General features: G+C 57.3%; 1 protein-coding gene across 3 annotated transcripts; it reads right to left on the reverse strand.

Annotated features, from left to right (window-relative positions):
- Positions 1–33: 33 nt before the first annotated feature.
- LOC106049708 (tumor necrosis factor receptor superfamily member 10A) lies at positions 34–7555 on the reverse strand. Of its 3 annotated transcripts, none has more exons than XM_048045781.2 (10): positions 7263–7555; positions 3817–3949; positions 3534–3662; positions 2988–3102; positions 2808–2899; positions 2640–2726; positions 2505–2545; positions 2168–2308; positions 1710–1788; positions 34–1594 (listed from the first exon to the last, which is right to left on the reverse strand). In XM_048045781.2, exons 1-10 carry the CDS (start codon positions 7317–7319, stop codon positions 1302–1304), a joined length of 1167 nt encoding a protein of 388 aa, XP_047901738.1. In that variant the 5' UTR covers positions 7320–7555; the 3' UTR covers positions 34–1301. The 3 variants fall into 3 exon arrangements, with proteins under 3 accessions (XP_047901738.1, XP_047901737.1, XP_066839686.1); XM_048045780.2 differs by having other exon boundaries at positions 1710–1791; positions 7263–7552; XM_066983585.1 differs by lacking the exon at positions 2168–2308 and having other exon boundaries at positions 1710–1791; positions 7263–7552.
- Between the last annotated feature and the right edge of the window lie 4890 nt (positions 7556–12445).

The following is a 12445-nucleotide window of genomic DNA, read 5'->3' on the forward strand; positions in this document are numbered from 1 at the left end:
GCAGCAAAGAAAAGAGATGAGGAAACAGGAGGATTTTTTTTTTTTTTAAACAAAGTTTATTCCTTCTTCATAAAATACACCTGTAAAAAACTGTAAGTGATGTGCTGGCTGGGCCAGAGTTCTGTACAAAAACACACAATCATGCATAGGTAAAAAAAAAAACAATACTATTTTTATATTAGCTTTTAAGTTAATATATGAACACGTTTACAATTACTAATAAATACATAAATACAAACGTTCTGCTTGTATTTTTGAGGTGGGATTTGTGTTTTTTTTTTAAAAAAAAGTTGTTGGCAAATTGGTGGGGGGGGGGGAGGACGGAGTGGGGGGGTGCAGAGGAGCTGGCGCTGCCCCTGCGCCCGGGCAGGTCCCCGGTGGCTGGGCTGCAGCACGTTTAAGCCAGCTCAAACCCTGCAGGTTTCCAGCCACATTGTCCCTGAGCTACGTGATCGTCCCTGGGGAGGGATCCAGCCAGCTGGAGGAGGGGTGGAGGATGCTCAGTGCGGTCACCTCTCGAGGTGGATGGGGACAGCAAACCCCAAGAGCCAGGGGAAGGGGAACCCAGCGCCCCGACCACGGTCACGGAGGAGAGAGGAGGGTTTCTCAAGCTGATAATTTGCTGTTTTCCATCCTGCTCCCTCCATCAACCCCTTTTTTCTTTTTTCCCCTGGCGATCACAGAGCCAGCAAATGGCTCCCAGCCCTCCCCTTGAGTCCAGTGTTGGATTTTCTAACAACAAGCAGAACTGCTACTACCTAAAAATGCAGCACAGTAGAAAAGCTTTTAAGGAATAACCCAAGAACCCAACTGCTGCTGGCCCACCAAGTATACAGCATTAAGCAGGCTGGCCACCTCTGAGATGTTCTGCCAGCAGAAGTCATTGCAGATGCCAGGAATCCCACCACAACAAGAGAAAAAAAAAAAGCCCAGGAAAGGATGATCCAGTTAAAAACAAGAGGATGCCTTCACCGTGCAAAGATGCTGCTTGGCACCAAGCCTCACGAGGTCCATAGAGTACCAGTGCTTCCCCGTGAGACAATCCCAAAGGCAGCTTGCAATAGTTTTTGGCTCATTGCATTGGTTGAGTGAAACGAAGGCACCAGCTTGGGTTTCATGAGGAAGCGCCGAGAGCCTAGGTCTGGCAGAGGAGACCACGGGGCTTGAACTTCACGGGAGGGTCAGCTCCTCCAGGCTCAGCCGTACGAGAGCTTCAAGGGCTGCGAGCCGCGATAAAAAGGTATAAAAAAAAAAGGAACTGTTCTTCAAGGTATTCGTGTTCCCACGTGGGAAGGTGCTGCTTAGCTCACTTGGTACTGGAAGGAGCCCTGCTGCACCAGCTTGGAGGAGATGTCCTCCGCTATGCCCCCCAGGTCGATGCGGTGCAGGGCCTCCAGCAGCGTGTTCACGGAGGCGCTCATCCCTTGCTTGTTCTGCCACATGTTGAGCATCTGGAAGAAGGGCTCCTGCGAGTATTTGTCGTTCATCTCCGCCAGAGCGAGGTCGTTCTCCAGCAGGTCGAGGGCTCGGCCGTATCTCTTCCAGTCCTTGAAGGGCACGTCTCGGGCAAAGACGTGAAAAGAGCGACGCAGAACTGGAACCAGGAGGGGAAAAGCTCAGGGGACGTGGAAGAGCACGGACGTTGGGGCCAGCAGGGATTATCCCAGAGAGCCCACACGCTCAGCACACCCCTGGGCCCCAGCACTTACGGATAACGGGGTCTTCTCCTGGCACTGGAACCAGAATCTTCTGGGTTTTCGCACTGGGATCCGAGGTCCTTGCTACCACCTCCTGAAAAGAGAACATCCTACAGCACCCAGCAAGCGTCCCCAGGTCCCATTAACAGGGGGTTTGGGGACCCTCTCCATTTTTCGGGGGGGGTTTGGGGCAAGGGATGGCCACACACCCCCAGGACACCCATCACTTCACAGCACTGGGGTCGCAGCAGCCCAAAGCAGGGGAGGGCAGGCTCATGGGTCCAGGGCAGGGAATGAAAAGGTTTGCTTAGAGTTGGGTGTTAAAGCAGGAGATTTGGGGTCCAGAATGAGGGTAAGACGGACACGTTGGTCCTGCCCTGGAAGCCCTGGAGCTGATGAGCGTGGTCAAGGTAAAGGAAAGGCTCAGAGCTCGGCCGAGCAGCGGGGAGCAGGGGGGCACGGTGCCCTACCTCCAGCCCTGGGGCGCTGGGAGCCCCCACGGCAGGGAGCAGCCCCCGCTCCTGGTCCCGGGAGAGGTGCTCGTTGCGGATGTTGTCCCGCGTCCCCAGCCCACCCCGCCAGCACCGGGTCAGCTGCAGCACCAGGTAGTGCTGGGGGGAGAGAAACACAAAGCTGCCGAGCTGGAGACCCCTGCTCCCAACCGGGGCGGTGATACCAGCCCCCGGGGGGGGGGTGGGCGCAGGAGACCCCCGCTCTGCTTGGCCACAGCCCCCTGCACGCTCCCCCAGCCTTCCCGGGGGGCTGCAAGCAAAGCAAGGAGGGAGCAGAGCCCCCACCACGACTCACCACCACGTTGCCAGACTTTCTGCCCAGGTCTCTGCTGTCCCCTGGAAGGAAAAGCAGAGCCGTCAGCCCCAGGGGACGTCCCTCTTCCCACCCAGAGCCCCCATTTGGGGGTCAGCACCCCGGGTCCCCCCTCACCTGCAGCGGGGTGCCTGCAGCAGCGCTTCCACAGCAAGAGCAGCAGCAGGACCGCAGCCAGCGCCACGATGATGACGATGACGATCACTGGTAACACAGGGCACGTTGAGGCAGCGGCTCCCACGTCTCCAGCCCTCGCCCCCGTCCCTCCGGCCGCCCCAAACTTACTGTAGGAGCCGGAGAAGGAGCCCGTGGGGGGGCCGCAAAGGAGGTCGCTGTGCGGCGTGCACGGAGCTATCTTCACTTGCCCACTGGGGCACCTGGAAAAGGGGAGAGGGAGCAGGCTCAGAGGCTGGGGCTCCCCGCAGCACCTTGAGACCCCCCCCCCCCAAGGACCCCCCAGCTCACCGGGACTGGCACTTCTGGCACATCTCGCAGGGGTGGTCGGGGGAGCAGAAGGTGCCGTTCTTGCAGACGCACTGCGTGTTCCTGGTGGCATTGCAAGGACTCAGCTCCACCTGGTCTGTGGGCGAGAAGCCACAGGGCTCCATCCTGCTGCTGGGGCTCTCTGCCCCGCTCCCTAACGCAGCAAAGGACGCGCAGACCCGGGGACGACCAGGGCGCTGCTTTACCCTTTCCCACCCCGCCGTGCCCACGTGCCAAAGCAATGCTTTAAAAGCCCCGCCAGCAGCCAACGGGCACTACGTGAGCCCAGATCCTCGCGGTCCTCGCATCCCAGCTTTGCACCGAGGGGATGCCGCGCCGAACGGAGACGCAGGGCTGGCATACGAGCCTCCACGCCGGGTCGGGGCGCAGCCTGCTCCTGCAGCACCCGCAGCGCGAGGCCGCTCCTCGGGGATGCTGCGGGTGGGTCTGTGCTCTAAACGCGGAGCTCTGCGGCCAGCCAAAGCCATGCTGCCGACCTGCATCGCCCTCCCGCACACCAGCTCCTACCTTCCCTACACGTCCAGCAGCGCAGGCACCTGCCGAAGTGACTGGGGTATTCGACGTACCCGTCTGCTTCACACGGCAAGCACGTGCTGGAGCCGTTTTGCTCTTTACAGTGCTCCGCCACGTAGGTGCCTGCAAAAAGGGGTGGACGGGGGGAGAGGAGGAGGAAGAAAGGGCTTATCAGTGGTTGTACAGCACGGGGTGGGGATGTCCTTGCAGCAAGAGCTGGTTCTGCTGCAAAGTCGTGTGCTGTGATGTTTTTTCGGGATGTTTGAGGCCGTCTTACCTGCGGGGCACAGCCTGCAATACCAACCGCTGTCCTGGACCTGGTAAAAGTCTTCCCCTTTCCTGCTTAGCTCCAAGAGATCCACCCTGTCCCTCCTAACCTCCACTGCGGCAGCCGTTGACAAAACAGCCTTCTGTTAAAGGAAAAAATAATAAAAAAAAAAGATTAAAACCCACCCCAAGGCCATGGTGCAAAGCAGGAGCACGGCACTGGGACGGCCCGGAGCTGCTGGACCCGGCGGCTGAGCCCCCTGGCGCAGGTACTTCAAGAGATTATTTCCTTAGGATCACACCACGCCTCCTTTCCTTCCCCAATTTCTCAGCACGTGAGCCAACGGTACGAGAGAAAACAGCACAGTGCCACACGGGGAGGAAGAAGAAGAGGGAGAGCAGAGGCGGGGAGGAAGGCAGCCGTGCGCCCGGGCTGCTCGGTTCCACCGTTGCCGCGCCGTGCCGTCACCGTGCGGCGGGTCGGGAAGCTGGCGGCCCCATCTCTGCCTGCTCACCGCCACTCTTCCACCGGCTCAGCTCCTTCTGTGCCTGCTGAGCCCCGTGGGATGATGCTCAGGGGGGCAGCGCTCGCCCCAGCAGGGGTTTGAGGGCCCCAGGGGGGTCGGTGCCCCTCGGCACCTTGCACCCTCATGGCACAGGGGCGCGCGTGGCGGGGGCAGCCCCCAGGGGCACCCTGCCCTTTCCCTCCTATCCTTGGAGCTGGAAACCTGCCTGCTAAGCACATATTTCTTCCAGGAGTCAGAAGCAGCCTTGAAAGGCTAAAACAATACGGTGATGAGTCACTGCTGCCGCTCGGCCGGTCCCCCCCCTTCTCCCCTCCTCTTCCTCCTCGCATTCCTCGCTCGGCGCAAGGAAGGGCGTGAGCATTGTGTGAGCACCCAGCGAGCCTGGCTGTGCTCAGCACAAGACGACACAGCTCCATTAGGCCGAGAGGACAGGTCCCCATGTCACCTCCACGCCTGGCCCGGAGGAACCAAGCCCCGGTGCCCCCCAAGGTGCTGCTCCAAAGGCTGAGCGCTCCCCGGCTTCGAGGAGCCGGCCCGCGAGCTTTTCAACTTGCCGCCTCCCCGGGGCTGCTCGAGGAGGGTTCGAAAAGAATATCAGAGGGAATAAAAGTAACAGGGCTGGGATCCCAGACTGGGCACGCCGTGATCCCGGTGGTAAAATGGGAAATTGGAGAAATGCAAAATGCACCCGGGGATAAATGTCCCTACGGGGAGCACGCGCACAGGCTCCAGCACGCTTCATGTACAGGTCCGCATCTTCCACCACTGCCTGCTCAAGCTGAGAGGGTTTGGAAGTTTATAAAGTCTTTTCCTATCCCATATAAGTTTGCTTCTACCTTCCAGCCACGAGCGATTCACCCTCTGCAGCCCCCAGGGCTTCACCCAGCCCAGCCTTGGAAATTTTTAGGGATGGGGACTGCACAGCCCGGCCCGCTGCCTGTCCTCGCAGGGGGGAAAAAAAAACTCCTTTCCCCATTCAAACTCTGCCAGGCTGCAACATAACATTATCTGCCGTTGGGAAAGGCCCCTAAGGCGCAGGATTTCATCACTTTTCAGGAACCAGAGCTTGCCCGCGCACACGATAAGGCTATCAGCCCCCAGCACCTTCCCCCAGCGCTGCAGCAGCAGCACACTGGGCAGGTCTCTAACCTATCGGCCCCACAAAGCCCCTGGGGCCAGAGGCAACGTGTTCAGGGGTTGTTCTCACCCCCAGTAAACATCCAAGGAAAGCAAAGTTGCCCCAGGGCAGAGGAATTGCCGGGCAGGAATCCCGATAGCCATTAAAAGGGGAGGTCGGGAGCAAAAGCGCTGGGAAGCCCCGGTCCTTCTCTTTTCCTCGGGTTCTGTTTTTCCCCAAAAGCGATCCCAAGGAAGGGAACGGGCCACCACGGCAGAAAACAGACCTCGTGCTGTACTCCCAACCCTCAGCAGACCTCCGAAGAGGTTTTATAGGTGCGCCAGCTCTCGGTCTGGGGAAGGGAGGCCCTAAGTCCCCGCGCACCAGCGGCCGTGGCCGGGGGTTTTCCCCTCCGGGCTTTACGCAAGCGGAGTTTGAGTTCCTGCAAATCCTGAGCGCTCCTCCTCGGGCACCGTGGCCCAGGTCCAGGCATGATGCAACAGGCATTGGTGACCAGAGGAAGGAACCGTAGCCGCAGGATCGTATGATTATCACGTGAGGCTACCGTCCCCATCGGTCCCCCCTCCTCTTTTTGTTTTTTTAACTTATTTTTAAGTAATAGAAAAAAAAAATAGAAAAGCTGTTAAAACCTGGCCCGTAGGTGCTGGGTTTGGTAAGGCTCGACTTTACCAGGCAAGTCTGAGCGCTGGGAGATGCAGGGAAATATCACCTGCCCCACCTGATTCCCGTAAATGACTTAGAGAAGGGAACGCAGGCAAAGCTGACGCTCCTGGATGCCGTTACGGCAGCGCCGAGCACCGCGGCACGTGAACAGCCACCGCGTGAGGCAAGACCTTCGGTATTTCGGAGCTCGAGCAACACCCCAATTCACCAAGAAATGTGATGCGCGCAGCTGGGCGTTTCTGTCCTAAAGGAGGGCTCGGACACGCTTTGAGCGTGTCAGCCCTGAGTGTCCCCGGCGGACCCCGATGCTATTGAACGTCCCCGGCGATCGCGAGATGCCGACGGCACACAGGGCTTGGAGGCACACAGGGCTTGGAAGCGAAGCTTGTGGAAATCCCCTCCAGCGCGGGCAGCGCTCGCCGTCGGGATCCCCCCCCCCCCATGGGACAAGCCTCCAGCCCCAAGCCGCCCCCCAGCCCGCAGCCCCCCAGCCCAGGCACGTCCCATCCCGGCTCTGTGCCCCGCAGCCTCAGCCCCGCGTGCCCCCGCTCCCCGCAAACCCCAAAACCAGAGGCGGCAGATCCTCCTGCTCCCCTCCTGTGGGGGCCGGGTGAGCCCCCATAACCCCTAGATTGTGGGACCCCCCCCCCACAGCCCCCGCTCCCCACATAGCCCCTTGGCCAGCGGACCCCCCCATAGCCTCTGCTCCCCCAGACCGGGTAAACCCCCCGTAACCCCATCTCCCCCCACAGCCCCTGCCCCGGCTGAACCCCTACCCCTGACCCCCCCCCGACACCCCCCTGCTAAAGGGAACCCCCGATCCTTTACTCTTCCCCCATCACCCCCACCCCCAGGGGAGCCCCCAACCCCTACACCCAAGGGTCCCCCCATTCACACCACCCCCCCTCTATACAAACCAGCCCCCCCCAGCCCCCAAAACGACCCCAATCGCCCCCCACCCCCCCCCTGCCTTTTTTCCCCTATTCCCAAGCCCTGTAGGATCGCGCCCCTCGACGGCGCTGCAAGCCCGGGCATGCCACGGAGGCAGATCCGAGGGTCCCAGGCCCACCCCCCAAATTCCCTTAAATCCCCCCGGGACCCCCCCGCCCCCCCCCGGACCCCACACACCGCCAGCAGCAGGGGGAGGCAGCCCCGGCGGGACGAGAGGCGCAGCGCCGAGCGCATCGTGCGCGGAGCGGGTTAGGAACTAGCGGAGGGCAGCTTCGCCAAAAAAAAAAAAATATATACATATATATATAAAAAAAAAAATCCTCGCAGCCGACTCCCGGGGCCCCCAAAGGTCCACCCCCAAAAAAAAAAATAATAAAAAAATCAGAGCGTGTGTCCCGCAGAGGGACCCGAGCGCTCCTGGTGCTCCGCGCCTGGGCGCCGCTGCTCTGCTGCCCCCGCCCTCGGGGCCGGCCCTTTTCCTGCTGCCCAACCCCTTCCCTCGGGTCCTATCGCTGCTCGCCGGGGAGCTCAGCACCTCTCCCCTCGGGAGAAAGGTGTAAACCCCCGGGAGGTCTCCCCTCAGCCTCCTCCTCCTCCTCTTCTGGACGAAGAAACCCAGGGGACACCAGGCGCCCCCCCACCCGTCCCCTCCCCTCCAGCCCCTTCCCCATCCTTGGGGCGCTGGCGGTTTTATATCTCCGTTATAGCACGGTGCCCAGCTGGGAGGAAAGTTAAAAGCAGAATATTGTTGAGGAGGAGGACGGGGTAGGGACGGAAGGCTGGCGAGGAGCACTGCAAGCACGCTCGAGTGACCTTGCAGCTGGGACCGCGTCAAGGCAGGGGACTTGTAAGAAAGAGAGAGAAAAAGAAAACGTAAAAAGAGATTATATAAATCACGCCTGCCGCTGCTTGTGCTGCCTGCTCGACAAGCAGCACATCTGTGCGTAGATAACCGAGGCGTTTGGTGGGCTTGGGGGCACCCCACAGGGTGCGCTTGAGCCCCCTGCTTTGGCACGGAGATGGAAGAAGCACGGAGAGGATCACAGCACAGAAAAAAAAACCTGCGCCTGCGTCAGCTCGTGGTGAGAGCAGGTGAAAGCAGCAGCACGGAGAGCTCCCAGCGTGGGGTAGCAGTTCCTGCGGCCCCGCTCGGGCGCCACGTTGGGGGCACCCCGGCTGGCGAGGTGTCAAGCGTGACCGCAAAATCATCGAGTCCTTCGTTCAAATCATTTCTGCAAACATTGAGAGGACTGGCCCTACAATGGAGCCCCGGGGAACCCCACTAATGTTAGGCTGCCAGGCTGGTGTAACCCCGTTACAAGAACCCTGTTGGCCTGACCCATCAGCTAATTGTTCGCCCATCTCATAATAATTTTATCTAACTGTATTCTGGTTGTCTTGTCCAGAAGGATATTGTGAGAGACAGTATCGCAAGCTTTGCTGAAATCCAGACAGATTACATCGACTGGCTTCCTTTGATCCACCAGCTGGGTGATCTTGTGAAAAGAAATAAATGTTAGACATGAGCTTCCCCTATTGAACCCACATTGGCTGTTACCAATCGCTGCGTTGTCCCTTAGATGATTTTAAATAACTCCCAGAATAATTTTCTAAATTTTACCAGGCACCAAAGTGAGACTGACTGGCCTGGAATTGCCAGGATCTTCCTTCTTGCCCTTCTTGGAAACTGGGTGCACATTTGCCAGCTTCCAGTCAGCTGGGACCTCTCCGGATTCCCCAGATCATTGAAAAATAATCGGGAGAGGTCCCACAATGACATTAGACATCCCTCTGAGTACCCTGGGATGAATCCCATCAGGCCCCCTGGACTTGTATGGATCCAGGTGGAGCAGCAAATGTGCACAAATTTGGGGTTTATCATTCCTGCAGTCTCGGTCCTCCATCCTAGGGCATTTGGAGTCCCAGGGTCCCTCTTTGGTGTTGAAGACAGAGCCAAAAATTCATTAAATATCTCTGCTTTGTCTATGTCCCTGTTTGTTAGGTGCCCATCCTCATAAAATATCAGAGCGATGTTTGCTCTGGTCCTCCTTTTCCTGATAACTGGGCTGGGCTGGGCTCAGCCCCCGGGCACAGCACGGTTTGGCCCCGGGCACGTCGTGGAGGTGATGGGACGAGAGCTCTGGGCACAGCGAACGGGGCCATATAGTGGTGGGAGGAAGAGGAGGAAGGAAAGGGAGGAAGGAGGAGGACAAGGGCTGGCCCTTGGCACTTCCAAACTCGTGCCACCACCGCTGCAGCACGTTTCAGTACGATGTGTGACAACAGCCTGGTGTGAAAGCTGAGCTGGGCTCACGTTTCACAGCACCTTATTTTTTTACCACGGTTTTCCTTTTTCTTTTCGTGCCCAAACTTCTGGTTTCGAAGCTCCCAGCTCAGGCAGGAGCCGCCGGGAACGCTTCGCTGAGCCTGTGCTCCTCGGTGCTCCTTCGGTTTGCATTTTTCACCATCACATAGCGCCTGTCTCAAGTGAGCAAAGGCACAGGTTTTGTCTCCCAAGGGGGAAGAAAAAGAAAGAAAAGGCTGCACGAACTTTCTGTGTGCCTTCCGTCTGAGCGCGGAAATCCCAGCGCATCGCCTCGGGGAGGGAACAAACAAATATATGGAAAACCTTTGGACTTTCTGCCATTACACAATCGGTTCTCCTGCAGCTGTGTGGATGGGGTGGGAGAAAAACTGCCCCAACATAAGCGAGTTGAGATGGCGACGTGGTGACTTGTTAATTTTTTGCCAGCCTTGAACTCTGGGCTCACCCGTACTGTGAGCGCGTACTGGATTCAGGGCTTGGGGCAGGCTCTCTCCCTAGGAAATGACTCACCCAGGCTGTGGATGAGTAACTCTTGAGCGGCCGATCCTTTTTTAAGCATTGCCCAAGGCACAACAAGTGCAGGTGAGAGCTTGGAAGAAGATGGCAGGGCGGGAACAAGGCTGCTTGGCGGGGAAGCAGCTCGGGGAACTGGGAAAAGCGGGTGAGAGCGGGGCATCGGATGGGACCTGGAGGAAGGCAGCGATGCTCTGCAGGTCCGGATGGATCAGTAGGGCTGGAGGCAACCCGCTCAGGATGTGGGTATTCGGGAAGCATCCCCCTTTGGCAGTTACCCTCACGGCACAGCGAGCAGCCGCGCTACGCAATGGAAATCTGCTTTGCTCCAGCAGAAGTCGGGACCTGTCCGTGCCGAGAGTAATTAAGCTGAAGTGTGATTTAAAGGAAATGAATTCCTGGTTGTTTCCTGGGTGGGTACTTGCATTACAAGCCCCAAAAGTATGCAGGGCCTTTTGTTTAACCAAAATCATATGTTCTTTGCCCTGGATACCACTGACATCAGTTTAAGTCGCTCGGGGCCTTAGCAGACAGCATTTTTTTTTCTGTTAGGTCAGAATAAATGCTGGTTCACAATCTTGCAATATTTGCATGTTCAGTGGGATGGGAAAGGACCAAAAGTCCGTCCTGATGATGTTTATGGGACTGCCTCGTGTAGACTCAGAGCACAATCAGGTGCTGCTGCCAATTCCCCTCTTGCTCCATCACTTTCCCCTTGCTCCCAGACCCATCCCGCAGCGGGGGCAGCCCCCAGCACCGAGACCCCGACGCCTCCCCCTCCACCACTTGTCAGGAAGCCACAGCCACATGTCCGTCCGTCTCAGCCTCCCTCTTTGTAAAATAATGTTTGCACGGCTCTGAACAAAGGCGGCTTTATGCTTGGCGTGCGGGTTTGTACACTCTCGGAGCCGGGATGCCGCGGCACACACGTCACCCACCCGCACAGCAAGAATTTCCACCGCCGCGCACGGAGCAGGCGCACGGACTTTTTCTATTTAAGGCTGATTTGTAAGGCAGGGGCAAAAAGGGTGTGCATTTATCACCCAGGGCCAGGCCTCCTGGCAAGCACCCACTCCTTATCACCACCAGCCTGATCGGCTCCGTCCAAACCCCTCCAGAAGCCAGGGAGGCCACCCCACAACTGGTGTAAATTAAGTGCATCGAGATGGGGGCACCCCGCAGGGTTCTGGGTTACCAAATTTCCCCCTCCCCACACACACACACACATACTCTTCCTCAGCTCTGTTGCAAGTGGAAAACAAAATGAGTGCAAGAATTTGGGGAAGGACCGCGGCTCGCCTCCAGGGAGCGGGGGAGGCACGAGACCGAAGCAGGAATTAATTGCCCGCAGAGGATGCCGTGTAATAAACGGACGTCTGGGGAAGCCTGGTCTTACTGGCCACGGTTAGTGGTTAACCTCACACGAGCTGGCTGCTTGACGGTTCAGACCCTTGAAATATTCGTGTGCTGGCTAATGCAGGATCTGTTTGCTCCTCGTCTATCTTTAAAACATCTTTAACTGTGATCCACGGCAAACCCCGGGGAGCTGCTGGGGTGTATGCGTATATGTATTCTTTTTTTTTTAAAATATATTCATCATTTATTATAATTTCATTTTTATTTCTTTTATATATTATATTTCTTTTATTAGATTTTTTTTATATTCATCAGCATTAAGTTTTACATTTCAAGCCCTGGACAAGCCACCGAGACCCCCGGTGCCTCATTTCCCCTCTGTGGCAGCAGCTTCCACTCCCTTTGCCTGCTTTATCTTTTGGGTTTTGGAGATGCTCAGGATGAGCAGGGCGATTTCACCATCCTCTCTCCTGTCGCCTTTCCCTGCCTCTGAGCATGCAGCTGTGGGGCAGGGGAAAGGGTTAAACACTTTGCCTTCCCGGCCGAGCTTTGGCTGAAAGCAAAGGGAGATTTTATGTGGTCTGAACTCAGATCTACCCCTTCCCTGCCCTCCCCATCTCTCCTCCCTTTCCTCTCCTTGAAACGGGACTTAAAAGGAGCTTCGGGGTGAGGGAAAGCCCCAGCAGGGTGGGGGCCAGGGACTGAGTGGTTGCAGCGTTGCAGTAAATATATAAATATTCTCCAGTAAATATATATATATATTATATATGTATAATTTCTGGTTTGTATCAGTTTTTCTCACAGATGAATTTGCAGGTCAGGAGGGAGTTTCTGGCAGGATCCCGCAGGATTAGGACCATCACTTGGCTCTTTTTACAGCCAAACATGTGATGATGCCCCAGTCTAACAGTCGCTGGCACCACGGGTTCAAGGCCGATTTTCCCAGGTGTTTAAACACAGCCCCGTGCGGTTCCTGTGAAGAGGACTCATGGTCACATCCCGTGGTATAGCTTCCTGGACACGGTGTTTGCTCGTGGCCAAAATGTGCCCTCCTTCACAGGGAACAGCCGGGCTGGGTTTTGGCAGCAAGGTTCGCAGAGATCGCAGGTGCTTGGGTATGAATGGCTTCGCACTTACAAGGCAATGCTATTTTGTGGCCAGCACT

Source organism: Anser cygnoides, chromosome 26 (assembly GCF_040182565.1).
Source record: "Anser cygnoides isolate HZ-2024a breed goose chromosome 26, Taihu_goose_T2T_genome, whole genome shotgun sequence".
In the NCBI taxonomy this organism is placed as follows: Eukaryota; Metazoa; Chordata; class Aves; order Anseriformes; family Anatidae; genus Anser; species Anser cygnoides.

What these genes read in the sequence shown, in the direction of transcription:
- LOC106049708 (XM_048045780.2), bottom strand. Translation starts at nt 7,319, where the DNA reads ATGCGCTCGGCGCTGCGCCTCTCGTCCCGCCGGGGCTGCCTCCCCCTG. An exon ending in TTGCAGGCTGTGCCCCGCAG is followed by an intron (nt 3,663 to 3,816) that starts GTAAGACGGCCT and finishes CCCTTTTTGCAG; the next exon opens with GCACCTACGTGGCGGAGCAC. An exon ending in TGCCAGAAGTGCCAGTCCCG is followed by an intron (nt 2,900 to 2,987) that starts GTGAGCTGGGGG and finishes CCCCTTTTCCAG; the next exon opens with GTGCCCCAGTGGGCAAGTGA.